The following is a 14,300-nucleotide window of genomic DNA, read 5'->3' on the forward strand; positions in this document are numbered from 1 at the left end:
CCCTCTGGTGCTAATTTGACCCCCTCTTCTTTGTGGCAAATACTTTCTTTCCACAAATACTGGGATACTGCTATCATGTCATCCCCCTAATTCTTTTTTTATTAGACTAGCCAAATCCAATGCTTTCATTGCCTTCATTTCATTGTCTTTACCTTTTCTAGAGAGCCAGAATCGGTCCAGGTTCAAAAGTTGCGGAAGAAAAGACAGCCAACACCATCTCCAAATTTGACAACAACGGGAACCGTGATCGCATGAAACTGTCTGACTTCAACTTCCTGATGGTTCTGGGGAAAGGCAGCTTCGGAAAGGTGTGTGCAACCACTCAGGTTCTCTTTCATTGTTGACTGGGATCCAGCCTTCTGCTTAGCCATAGTTTGCTTGAATATGGTTTACCAAATACTCACACCATGAGACCGAGGTTGAGAAACACTACACTAAGCCAAAACAACAGAAACCATGTTATGTCACAGTGAATGAGCTCAGTTGTTTCCAGAAAGTTGTTTTTCCAATTGGGTTACAATTTGCGCTTAGCCTTATGCCACCTGGGCTCTCAATCATAGAAAGAATGTTCTAACTGGTGCTTCACAGTTTGGGTTCTGTTGGCCAGTTGAGTATCAGCAGGCTTACGTTTTGAGATTGAAATGCCATGAATGGAAACTTGTGTGGAAGTTGGCGTGATGGGAAGTTGGGAGTTTCCAGTGAGATATATGAACAAAGACTGAATGGGCCTCAACAGAACGCCAATAAGTATGCCACAGTAATGGCTCTTCTGTCACAGTGCCCAAAATCTCAAGGATAAATCTTATAAGGAACAGTTAAGCGAAGTACTGTAGGTATATTTAACTTAAGGGAAGAAAGGCTCAGAAGAGACATGATAGCCATCTTCCAGCACTTGAGGGACTGTCACAGAGAAGGAGGAGTCAACCTATTCTCCAAAGCACCTGAGGGAAGGACAAGAAGTAATGGGTGGAAGCTCATTAAAGAGAGATCCAACCTAGAATTAAGGAGAAATTCCCTGACGGTAGAACAATTAATCAATGGAATGGCTTGCCTCCAGAAGTTGTAGGTGCTCCATCATTAGAGTTCCAAAAATGCTTTTTCAAAAGGCAACTGGATTTTGTTTTTCCTTGAAGACTGTTTCACTTCTTCAGTTCTGACTGAATGGTGGAGGTTGGAAGGATTTATACTTCTTGCAATCATCTGGTCATTAGCACTCATTCTCAGAGTCATTGAGGCCACTTTGAGGTTCATCTGTGCCCTCAGGGTCACCTGAATAGTGCAAATGGGCTGGAGTCTTCTTGGAACTGCTGAAAGGACTGTGTTGTAGCCCACTCCCTCTGTTGAGAAGGGCTGGTCAGGCTTAATGTAGGCGGCCTCTTTGACTCCTCTTTCAAACCATCATTGGAGGTTATCAAGAAGAGATTGGACAACCACTTGTCTGGAATGGTATAGGCAGGGAGTTGGACTAGAAGGTCTCCAAGGTCTCTTCCAGCCCTAGATTTTATGATTGCAGAATCTGCAAACCATCCAGTAGAAATGTTAAAGATGGAAACATTTAGTCCATGTACATGAAGGTTCCTCTGCTCATTGAAAAATGAACAAAGAGCATGAAAGGTAGTGACTCCTTGCTCACGGTTCAGTCTTCAGCCGGCTCTGCTTCCTCAGAGAGGGAGAGCTTGCCAAAAGAGTGTAATCACTGTCTTCATTAATCAGAGCAAAGGTCTCTTTGGAGGACTGAGGTTGGTTGAGCCTTGTCCCAACCATAAATGATGATCAAGGGCAGGGCTGTCAAACTTGATCCCATTGTGCACCATATCAGGATTTTGTTTTGCCCTTGGGGGGCCGGGGTGGGCGTGGTTTGGTCCTTGTGGCTGACTGAGGGGCCATGGCCAGGGTGGGCTGAGGCCGGGCAGCACAGGCCGGTCCTTGCCGTCTCTGGGACAACCCTGCAGGACAACTCTGGGCCTATCACAGACCGGATGCGACCCGTGGGCCGCGTATTTGACACGTCTGATCTAGGGAGACTCAGCAGGACAAGAGGGAGGCGAAATCTTGGGCAGCCCTACAGAATGGACAGTTCAGCATGAACTATCCATTCTGTAGTGCCACCATGAGCCGTGGTGGTGCAGTGGTTAGAATGCAGTACTGCAGGCTCCTTCAGATTGCTGGCTGCCAGCAGTTTGGCAGTTCGATTCTCATCTGCTCAAGGTGGACCCATCCTTCCATCCTTCCGAGGTGGGTAAAATGAGGATCCAGATTGTTGGGGGCAAGAGGCTGACTCTGTAAACCACTTAGACAGGGCTGGAAAGCACTGTGAAGCGGTATATAAGTCTAAGTGCTACTGCTATAAAGCTTTCCTCCATATATAATTTTTATTAGAATTTTTTGCAGAAGTAAAAAAAAATCATATAGAAATAAATAAGGAAAAGTTAAGAAAAAGATGTTAAATAGTGCGAAAACACTTGAAAAGATTAAAAAAAGAAAAAAAATCAATCTTTTTTTACAGCAGTTAGAAACAAACTTCTTACCCCACCCTCCTCTTTAAATTGTGTTACACGGGTTCCTTCTTCCTATTTTCAACCCTTTTTATTCAGCAAATCCAGAAATCAACATTTCATTTTTTTCCCCATTTTCAGCAGGAAGGCCATCAAAGGTTTCCAATTTTTCTAAAAGTACTTAACTGTTTTATCCCTGATCAAACAAAGCAGCTCAATTTTGCCATTTCCGCAAATTCTGTCATCATCAGAATCCACTCCTCCATTGTGGGTGTTTTGGTATTTCTTCAATGTAGTGTATATAATTAATAGAATATCAGAGTTGGACGGGACTTTGGAAGTCTTCTAGTCCAACCCTTCTCAGGCAGGGAAACCTATGCCATTTCAGACAAATGATTGTCCAATCTCTCCTTTAAAATCTCCAAAGATGGAACATCTGCAGCAGAAGTGGTTTTCAATTTCGGCTGCTACCAGTTTGCTCATGGGTGCGTGTGCACTTGCACATGTGACACTTCTGCACATGTGCAGAAGGTTCTGCACATGTGCAGAGACATCTGGGCGGGTGGGCGGAGCCTCCCGCTGCCACCGCTGCCAGTTCACTGGATCCAGGGCAAACCGATAGCAACCCACCACTGATCTGCAGGCTAGTTGTTCCAACTGGTTAATTGTTCTCACCATTGGGAAATTTCTCCTTAGTTCCAGGTTGCTTCTCTCCTTGATTAGTTTCCATCCATTGTTTCTTGTCTTGCTTTCTGGTGGTTTGGAAAATAGGTTGACCCTCTCCTCTTCTTTGTGGCAGCCTCTGAAATATTGGAAGACTGCTGTCATTTCACCCCTAGTCCTTTTTTTCTCTAGACTAGAAATACTCAATTCCTGTAATCATTCTTCATAAATTATTCATTATATGCTACTAATTATATTAATTATCTTGCTGCAATCACCAGATACAAAATCAGTCTTCATGAGACTTTTACAATTGGTTATCCATAAAATCTAGCACAAAAACTGGGTTCATCTGAATATTGACCTTTAAATTTTTTGTTATCTTCATTTATATTTGTCCGCAGTATGTTTTTGCTTTTTCACAAGTCCACCATGCATAGTAAAATGACCTTTCATGTTTTCACATTTCCACCATTAACTAGAAGTACTATTATACATCCTAGATAATTTCTCTGATATCATACAACAATGGTGCATCATTTTATTAAAAATTTCTCTTATAATACAATGTGAATTTCAATCCTTTTAACCACATTCTCTCCCATCGATTCATATATTATAACCAAAATTCTTATCCATTTTATCTCGCACTCTTTAACTTGTTCTTTTTCTGTTTCAAGTCTCAACAAAAGTTTATATGTTTTAGCAATCATATGTTCATCATTTGTGCATAGTTCAGTCTTGAATTCTGTCTTAACGTTGTTCAATTCCTATTACTTTTTTTATCTATATTAAATCTTTCTCTTGACTGTGTCTGAAAACCATTGAAATCTAAATCTCTCTGCACTCAATTGTTCTCTTGACTTCCTTAAATTCTCCATATTCTTACACTAAGAAATCTTGATATTTCTCTTTGCCTGCTATTTATTTTCTGTAGAATGCTTCTTGAGCTGCAAACAACCTGATTTTTCCAGACTCTTCTCAATTTCTGGCATAAGTGCCACTGCTGTCTGGAAAGGGAGGATTTCAGCACCAACGTCTCCCAGGCAGTGCCCACTCTGGTACCACTTCATACCAAATTTGGCTATAGGTTTTTGCAAGATTAAAACATTGAGGTTTGCAGTATCACCTTTTCCCAGCTGATGTGAAGGAGCAGCCTTTTTCTGGGCAGGAAACAATAGAAAATACTGGGCCTGTTTAGTGCATTAACAGGTTTCAAGATTAATAAATGGAAGATAAAGATGTTAACAAAAATATGAAAATGGAAGATCAAACAGAATGGATGAATAAAACAGGTTTTAAGAGTGAGAAGAAGATAAAATATCTGGGTATCATCATTATGACAAATACTGATTGCTATTCCAACATAACTATGTTAAGAATGAATGAAATTAAAAAGAAGATATGTTAAGATGGGAGAAACCACAATTGTCATTGCTGGGGAGAATTTCTGTGATAAAATGAATGTCCTGCCTAGAATTATAACTTTTGTTTGTTTCAGACAATAACTGTTTTGACAGCTGATGTTCCATTTAAACAGTGGCAGAAGGATATATCTAAATTTGTGTGGCAGAGGGAAAAAACATGAGTTAAATCTAAGGTGTTACAAAATGCAAAGGGAAAAGGAAGACAAGGTTTACCTGGTTGGAAATCGTATTTTGCAGTTTGCTTTTTGGCTTCTGTGAAAGAGCAAATGTTGCTGAGAAACAAAAGCCTCTCTGAGTTAGAAGAGCAGGACTGGAGATTTGGGTGGCAGGGATGTTTGTGATACTATAGAATCAAGGTCAATGTGGATTTTCAAAATCATCATGTTAGATCATCATACCAGGCTGAGAACCTGGAATAGATACAAATCCAGGTTGGGCCTGAAAACGCCTTTGTGGCTCTCAGCACAAGAGGCATTTGAAAGACAAGAAATAATACACTAACACAAACGCAAACATCATGAGATAATAGCATTTTGTCAAGGGGAATGGAAAATACAAGTAGTCCTCAAATTGTGAGCACAATTGAGCCCAAAATTTCTGCTGCTAAGTGAGACATTTGTTAAGTGAGTTTTGCTCCATTTTATGGCCTTTCTTGCCACAGTCGTTAAGTGAATTACTGCAGCTGTTAAGTTAGTAACCCGGTTGTAAAGTGAATCTGACTTTGTGATTTGCTTGTCAGAAAGTTGCAAAAAGTGATTACATGACCCCAGGACACTGCAACTGTCATAAATATGAGTCAGTTGACAGGTGTCTAAATTTTGACCATGTGACAGTGTGAAAAACTGTCATAAGTCACTTTTTCCAGTGCTGTTGTAACTTCAAACGGTCACTAAATGAACTGTTGTAAGTCGAGGACTACCTGTAAAACCAAGAGAAGAACTGGTGGCAGAGGGATATAATTGTCAATGGTTCTTTTATTTCCAACTATGAGAAAGATTTAAAGTGGGCAGAAGTATTTATGGTTTTGAACTTGTAAGGCTGAGTTTGAAAAAGAACTGTGTACAAATGCTGAACATGTAAAAAGGACGCACCCTGAGCATATGTCACCAGAGAAATTGTCCAGAATATATAAAAAACACTTCAAATGTATGCTGGAAAGGTAAAATGGGACATTTTACCATGTTTTGTGGAAGCGTAAAAATCTAGAAGAGTCTGAATTCAAATACATATGCTGATCCCAGGATTTTAAAGATTAATATACAATTGAGATCAGAGGAAAAACAGCTGGAAAAAAAGTCATGGAATTTTGTTTTGTACATGGTAGTTACAGTGAGATGGTAGTTGCAGTGAGATTATCGTATGCAGAAAGATGGAAAGATTCGGCCTTTTCCTCAATGGAGGCAGAGTTGGTGAAGATGATGGAACTGACTGAGGTGGCTAAATTGACTTCTTTGATCAGAGAAAAGTTGTTTACTGCTGATGGGCAGCCCCTTATGGACTTGATTCACAAAGCAGAAAAAAATAAACTTATGGTTTATGGTTTGGATGGCTATTATAGGAAAAAAGAGAAACATTGTAATTGTAGAGTAAGAGGTAAATTTATGATTGTATTTATAACTGCTGTGATGAAGATCGGAAGTTGCTTCCTTGTATCTTTTCCCTTTCTTTTCTGTTTTCCTTTCTTCCACATTTAACTTTTATTTCTTTCAGTTTCTTTTCTCTTTCCCACTTTATGATAGTTTGTATTAGTTTTTCTTTTAATTTTTTTACAATAAAATTATATGTGTGCGTGTATAGAGGGGGAAGGAAAGGAAAGGAAAGGAAAGGAAGGAAGAAAAGGAAGGAAGAAAAGGAAGGAAGGAAGGAAGGAAGGAAGGAAGGAAGGAAGGAAGGAAGGCTGTTTGAACTGGATTGTTGGTTCAAAAGTCTCCCCTTGGAATGTCAGTCCTTCTTTGCTCCAGGGTACTGGGGGGAAGGCGCTTCTAGAGTCTTCCTATTGCAGCTCAGTGTCAGGCCAGCCTGCACCCTGCTCAGTTGATTACGGGAGGAAGACAGGACGAAGGAGAAGAGGGCCAAGAGGGCTTTGGGGAAGAGAGGGTTGGCTGGCTCCTTCCTGAACTTTGCTCCTTTGTGCTGGAGCTGAGGAGGCTCTGCAGGTTCTGCAAACGGAAGGAGTCTGCCTCTGCTCTGAAGTGGGGAGGGGGAGCAGCGAGGCTTGGAGCGGGCTTAAGGCAACTATCTCTCGGCCCCAGTCCTGCCTTCTCGGATGAGTCATTTCTCTGCTGATGCCAAACCGCGTCTTTTGGGAAGACGAGCTGCTCCGGGGTTTGGCTTGCAGCCTGTGTGATCCCGCACAAGTCTCTGTACAAGGCTTGCCTATTAAAAGATTTACAGCGGTGGCAAACCCTACCATATCTCTCCCCATTTAATTTTGCACACCGGGAAATTACAGCTTTGCACTCCGTGGCAGCGTTTCCACGCAGCAGGTGGCAGGAGGATGGCCCTGCCTGCTGACGAGGGAGGCATTAGGCAGGGCCTGGAGACTGTCCTGGCTTGGGAGGTGGTGGGTGAGGGTCTCAAGAGACGTGCAACCTGGGGGTGGGGGAGATAAGCAGCATGGCAGAGGCAGGGGAGGGGAAGCAGCAGAGGAGGGTTTGGTTATTGGTGCCTGATCTCCAGGGATGGCTTTTCTTTTTCTTTTTTTTTAATGAAATTTTATTGAATTAAGAATATATTACAATTCAAACTATACGGTTCGGCAACGTGTAGTCATATTGTATATTTACAAGTGCGGTGTCTAATCAGTTATCTAATTAATTATACAGTTTGTACAAAAATTATTATGTATAAAATTGATTACTGTTTAATTAAGGTACAATAATATATAGGGTTAACTAATCGTTGTGCGTTATTCCATACGAGTATTAACTTTTGCATTTAATTTCTAACCACCTATACCACAGATCCCAGATCGTATAAAATTCTGAATCCTCCTTTCCGTTTAACACATACGTTAATCTGCACATTTCTGCGCAGTCAAGTATCTTATTGACTATCTGTTCCTCGGTTGGTCCTTTTCTCTTTCCAATATCTGGCATAGGAGAGTCTAGCAGCTGTGACAATATGAATAATCAAATATTTCTTGTCCTTTCCAAATGTTCGTTTTAGCACTCCCAGGAGATAGATTTCCGGGAGGAAGTTAATATCCTCCTTTAATATTTCTTGGATCCATTTTTGTATTTTTTTCCAAAACTTCCTCGCTTCCGGACACGTCCACCACATATGATAGAAGGTACCTTGGTGGTGACCGCATTTCCAACACTTGGGGCTTGCATTTGGGTAGATCTTAGCAATTCTAGATGGTGCTAAGTACCATCTATATAGCATCTTATACTGATTTTCCTTATAGCTTGTTGCTCTCGTCAGTTTAAGATTGCTATTCCATATTTCTTCCCACTCATCAAGATTTATCTTTGATTCAATGTTTTTCCCCCAAGCGATCATTTGATCTTTTAATATTTCTCCTTCTCTGTCGTATTCGAGCAGGTAGGAGTATAATTTGGCTAATAGTTTGTTCTCACTACCTAGCCATACCTTATCCGAACTATTTGTCCCCATCTCTATTCCCTTTTCTTGTTTATCTTTACTATATCGGGATTTAATTTGTAAATACGGCCATCAATCTATATGGATCCCTTGCTCTTTTAATGTCTCATTGGGTATAAGGTTACCACTGTTATCCAAGATATCTTGATAGGTGACCATTTTCTCCCTACCTAACGTATTTGGATGGGTCAGTGCCTCCATTGTGGATATCCATTTTGGGTATTTTAAATAATGTTTATGCCTGATTTCTTTCCATGTCTTCATTAATGTATCTCTAATTTTATGTTGATGGAAACATATCCCTGTCCCTTTTCCTTTGTCCCAGAGGTAGGCATGCCAGCCTCTCAATAGGTCGTGCCCTTCCAGTTGTAAAATTCTCTTATCTCTTAATAAGGCCCACTCTCGTAGCCATACTAAGTTGGCCGCTTTGTGGTATAGTTCCCAAAGTGGGAGTTCGAATCCGCCCCATTCCTTTTTTCCTGCAAGGACCGTAATGCAATTCTCGGTTTTTTCCCTCCCCAGATAAACTTCCTTACTGTCCCATTTAAGTCCGAAAAATATTTTCTGTCAATACTAACAGGAGTGGTTTGGAATAAGTATAGTAATTTAGGGAGAACACTCATCTTGACAGTGGCTATCCTACCGAGGAACGATATTTGCAACTTCCCCCACCTATCCAAATCTTGCTTTATCTTTGTCAGTAAGGGTGTATAGTTATCTTCCTTTAAGGTTGAGCATCTGGCAGTAATCCAAATCCCTAGATATTTAATCTTCTTAACTATTTGGATACCCAAATTATTTACTAGTATTTCCTGTTCTCTTATTGGAATATTTTTTGTTAACATTTTAGTTTTTGTCATATTTAATTTAAATCCTGACAGCTTCCCGTATTCATCTAATTCTTTCAATACTTTTGGCCCTGTTGTTAATGGGTCCTCCATTATCAACACTACATCGTCGGCAAAAGCTTGAATCTTAAAGGTTTCATTCCTAATTTCCAATCCCCGTATTTCTTTATTTTGCCTAATTTTCCTTAACAATACCTCCAGGGCTAATATAAATAAGAGTGGAGAAAGTGGACAGCCTTGTCTCAGCCCTTTACCAATCCGGAAGGATTTAGATACATCCCCATTCAATATAATATTTGCGCTCTGTTTATCGTAAATTGCTTTTATCGCGTTCTCAAAATACCCCCCGAAATTCATTCTTTGGATTTGTTGGGTCAAAAATCGCCAATTTAAGTTGTCGAAAGCCTTCTGGGCATCGAGGAAGACCATGGCCAGCTGTTTCTCGGAGTGCATTTCATAATACTCCAGCACATCCATCACCACTCTCATATTAGACCTAATCTGTCTACTGGGGAGGAACCCATTTTGGTCGGGGTGAATCCAATTATTTAATATTATCTTCAACCTATCCGCTAATATTCCCATAAATATTTTATAATCCGTGGTGAGTAAGGAGATCGGTCTGTAGTTCCTTATTTGCTTGGGATCGGTACCTTCTTTTCCTACCAGTGTGATGAACGCCTCCTTCCACGATTCTGGGATCCTAGAGCCTCTCAGGGCCTCGTTGCATATTATCAAAAGTTTTGGTACGAGTATTTCTGCCAGATTCTGGTTTTTATACAGTTCTCCTGGGAGGCCGTCGGGACCAGGCGTTTTGTTACTCTTTAATTTGGATATTACCCCCTTCAGTTCTTCTATTGTAATTTCTCTATTTAACGCTTCCCTTTCCTCCTCCTTTATCTGTGGGAGATTCTCTTTAGCGAAGTACTGATTAATATTATCGATTGAAGTTTCCTCCTCACTATATAATGTCTCATAATACTGTCTGACAAACTCAAGTTTCTCCTCCTCATCCTCTAATATTCTGCCTTCCGAGTTCTCCAGGCCGTCTATAACACCCTTCTCTTTCTCTTTTTTTAATTTGTACGATAGCCATCTCCCAGGTTTGTTTGCATTATCGAAATAATATTGTTTGGATTGTTTGATTTTTTTCGCCAATTCTTCCTGTTCCAATAAATTTAATTTATGCCTTGCTGTCATCCATTGCTCTTTTATTTTAATATCGCTCGGATCTTGTTGTAGTCTCTTTTCTATTTCTTCCAGTTGGGCCAGCAAATCCTTCTGAGCCTTCTTTTTCTCTTTATTGTTATATATATTATGCGATATTACTAACCCTCTTAAGTAGGCTTTCATTGTATCCCAAACACATGTTAGTGGAGTTTCCTGATTCTCATTCTCCAGAAAGAAAAATTGTAGGTCCCTCTGCAATCTCTTAGTAAACTTTACTTCCCTAAAAATATGGGTATTTAGTCTCCATCTCCTTCGTTTAATCCTATTTGGGCTCTTCCACTTAATCTCTAAAGGGTTGTGATCAGCCCAAACATTCGGGGTAATTTCAACCGAATGAATATCTAACCCTAAATTTCTACTGACCCAAAACATGTCAATCCTTGACCAGGACATCTGGGGATTTGAGTAGTATGTAAATTGCTTATCGCTTGGATGTAGCGTACGCCAGAGATCTACTAGATTGTGCTCATCAACCAAATCAAAAAAGGTTTGGGGGAGTTTTTCCCTTTTAGTTTTTTTCTTTAATCCGCTCTTGTGGTCCACCTCTGGGTTTACTACCCCGTTGAAGTCCCCAATAATACAAATATTTGTATATTCCAATTCAGCTATTTTATTGCTTAATTTCCTGTAGATTCTCCTAGGTTTCTGTTTGGAGCATAAATGGCTACTACTAAAATTGGGATACTATCCCTCTTAATTTCAATTGCGAGAAATCTCCCTTTATCATCTGAATATTTAAATTCAGCAGCAATTCCTTTTTTTACATATAATGCTACCCCCCCCTTTTTTTTCTCTGCTAGAGAGGTAAAGCATTTGCCAAATTTCTCAAATTCCAAATATTTCCTCTCTTCTTTCTTTATGTGGACTTCTTGAAGGCAAATTATTTCCGGGTTAAGTTTGATCAATTTTGAAAAAGTATGTTTTCTCTTCCTTCCGTTGTTTAAACCGTTTACATTCACAGAGAACAATTTCCAACCCTCCATTATCTAACTAACTACGTAGTTTTTGTTTATATTTACAGCTCTTTGTGGTCTTTGCTTCTTTCCTGTAGTTTCTTTGGCTTCCTTCTCTTCTAACTCCTTATCCTCTAGTGTACCTTCCTTAGATTTTTTTAACTGTGCGTTGATCTCATCCTGGGAGGCTATATCCAGTTCCTCCTTGCTACTTTGGCCTTCCTCCTCTCCTCTCAGTTGGTCCAAAAGTTCTTGTGCGGAGACTAGACTGTCGATCTTGATCCGTTTCCCTTGCCAGGTGATGAGCATTCCCTCTGGTATAAGCCATCTAAAGGGAATGCTTCTCTTGTTTAGTTGTATCGCCAAGAACCTGTAGTCCCTTCTCATGAACCCTCTTAGGAACTTGTTTCAGTACTATTACTTCTTTGCCTTTAAAATTAACAGGTTCATCTCTTACTATATTATATAGCACATCTTTCACTTTCCTTCGGGCAAATCTGACATGAACTTCTCGAGGGAGTTTATTCCTCCTGGCATAGTTGGTTTGCACCCTGTAAATTTCATCCAGCTCCTTTATAATATCATCTTTATCTTGTTGTAGAATTCCAGCTATTAGGTCCACCATAACATCTCCCAGGTCTTCGTCTTTTTCCTCCACCACATTCTGAAAACGAAGGTAAAAAGCTGCCCGGTCCATCTCGAGCTGGATAATAGAGTCTTCCAACTCCCTATTCTGTGCCATCAATTTCTGGTCGATCGAGTCAAGGTTTCTCTCATTTTGCTCCACTCTTGTCTCGACCTTCTTTATCTTTTTCTCGATGTTATGGATGGACTCCTGGATCTCACTCATTTTCTGATCGATAGAGTGAATATCAGATTTAAGTCGACATGATTGTTAGTCATTTTTTCTTGTAACAGGAGCATCGTTTCTTGAATAGTTGACAGGGTCACTTGTATTGCTTGAATGGTTGGTAACATTGCTGACTTATCTGCTTTTGTTAGTACCTCAGTGGATTTTTGCTGGGCTGGAGAGGACATTGTTAATACAGGGTTGGAGGACGTTTTCTTCCCAGTCTTAAATACTGCCGATGAAATGCTTGTCATCTCCTTTAGGATTCTCTTCTGATTTGTCAAAATTACCTCGATGTTCTTCCAAATTATCATCCACTATCCTCTCTTCTAGTAGCAAGGTTCAGATAGTTCTTCTAATCCTAAATTTACTCAATTTTCCTGTCTGCACATGACAATTCTTACAGATATTATTATACGAGGTTATATATAAATAAACTCAATATGATTACTAAGTGCTCATTCCAATTATGATCAAGGTTGTATCTATATATAAAATTAAGTATAGTTAATTAATCCAAATCTATATATCGTAATAAATACTCAATCTCTTCAATATTAACCTTGCAATACTAATGCAGAGATACTATTCCACCCTTATTAAATTCATCACACACAATCTATAAATTATTCTTATATAGGTATAACTATGGGTATCAATTTGCTAAATATAAATATAAATATAAAAGGGTAGCAATTCAAATAGAAAAAGATTATACAATAGGAGTAAGTTAAAGTCTATTAGGTTTTTACAGGATAATATATAGTACTCTTAGAGGGAGACAGGAAAAGTTATCTAAAATAGTTGACCAAGAAAGAAAGAAAGGTTTCGTAACTATATAAATAGAGAGATAATTATAGAATAATTAATAAGGTAATAAGTTAATAAGTTAATTAATAGATTAATAAATTGATAAGTTAGTATTGATATTAGTATAAGTAATAATATTGATAGTTGATAAAGAGTTGTATAAACGGTGTTTTATGAAGTTCATTACTCTTATTTAGTTGACTACTGCCACTTTCAAGGGAGTTCTTCCACCTAAAGAGATGTCTCAGTTAATTAAGAAAAGGTCTCAAATAGATCCAACAATCAGCAAGTCTTAATAAGCAGGAACACAATTGGGAGCAAAGATCGCAGCTCAGAATGTTACACAGTTCTTCCTGTTGTCAAGTTTCAAGTATCCGTTATAGCATATGGCTGCACTTCCGGTTTCTTCCTTTGGGAAAAGCCAGTCAGCTGGAAGATGACAGCAAGAAGTTATTATTGCAATATATCCTCACGGTATTATCCACCAAATCTGAGCCTCTTCATCCACGATCCATACACGAAGGTGCCTACAGCTGATTTCACCTTCCCTCGGTACAATAAGTTCTCCTTCCTCCTCGCAGCCCTGCCAGCAGTTCACACTTGATCAGCCTGCTCTGTTGTTGATTTTCGCCGCCTTCCCACCGCCATGAGTCCTATTAGCTGGCTCAGCTCGCAGTTCCTTGAGGTCTGCTCCTATGATCGCCAGGGATTTGTGGTCGGGTCTCCTTCTCACGTTGACCACCCCGGACTCCTCGCTTCCTCGTTGTTGCTGGAGATCGCGACTTCGGGTCCGCCATTAAACGGCGGACGCACCGATGCCGGTTTGGCAGAGGAACCTGTCCAAGCGAGAGGCGTTTGCACGCCGCTTTCTTGCTTTCCAGATCCCCTCTCTTGTCCGAGACGCTCTCCGGGCAGTCTCGCCCCTCAGGGTCCCCAAGACACGGCGAAAAAGGTAGTGCCGTGGAGCAGAGCTCGCTCACACAGCACCCTGCTGCCACGATCCCCAACCGGAAGTCCCTCCAGGGATGGCTTTTCATTTCTGAAGTCTAGTCGATTTAATTTTTTCTGTTTTACACTCCAGAGATTGTTTTCTGGTGCATCCAGCTTGCTGTGGTATGGCACGCTGTGTGAGCCTCGTCTGCCAGTCTTATTTTTCAGGATTTGCTAGGTCACAATTGAATAAGGATTTACATTATTTGCCTCATTTCCAATTGACTACGCATCATTGATATACGAAACTGTTTTTCTTTGGTTTGTTATCTTGATGTAGGAGCAGATCTGTGACAAGGATTTTTAAAAAGCATTCTTCGACTCTGGGGGAGAATAGGATGATAGGAGATTGGGTGTCACAGCTAATGCTCTCGGAGACAGAAATAACGGCTTGAAGCAATCTTGAGATAGACAGAAAAGAATGAAAT

General features: G+C 40.1%; 1 protein-coding gene across 2 annotated transcripts in view; it reads left to right on the forward strand.

The window, feature by feature from the left end:
- Positions 1–14,300, forward strand: part of PRKCB (protein kinase C beta) — a 234,733-nt gene that overhangs the window by 162,929 nt on the left and 57,504 nt on the right. For both annotated transcript variants that reach the window (XM_034420612.3, XM_034420613.3), the window contains exon 9: positions 162–308. In XM_034420612.3, coding sequence (XP_034276503.1) covers positions 162–308 — 147 coding nt within the window. The remainder of the gene's footprint in view (positions 1–161; positions 309–14,300) is intronic.

Source organism: Pantherophis guttatus, chromosome 14 (genome assembly GCF_059756535.1).
Source record: "Pantherophis guttatus breed Tessera chromosome 14, ASM5975653v1, whole genome shotgun sequence".
Taxonomy (NCBI): Eukaryota; Metazoa; Chordata; class Lepidosauria; order Squamata; family Colubridae; genus Pantherophis; species Pantherophis guttatus.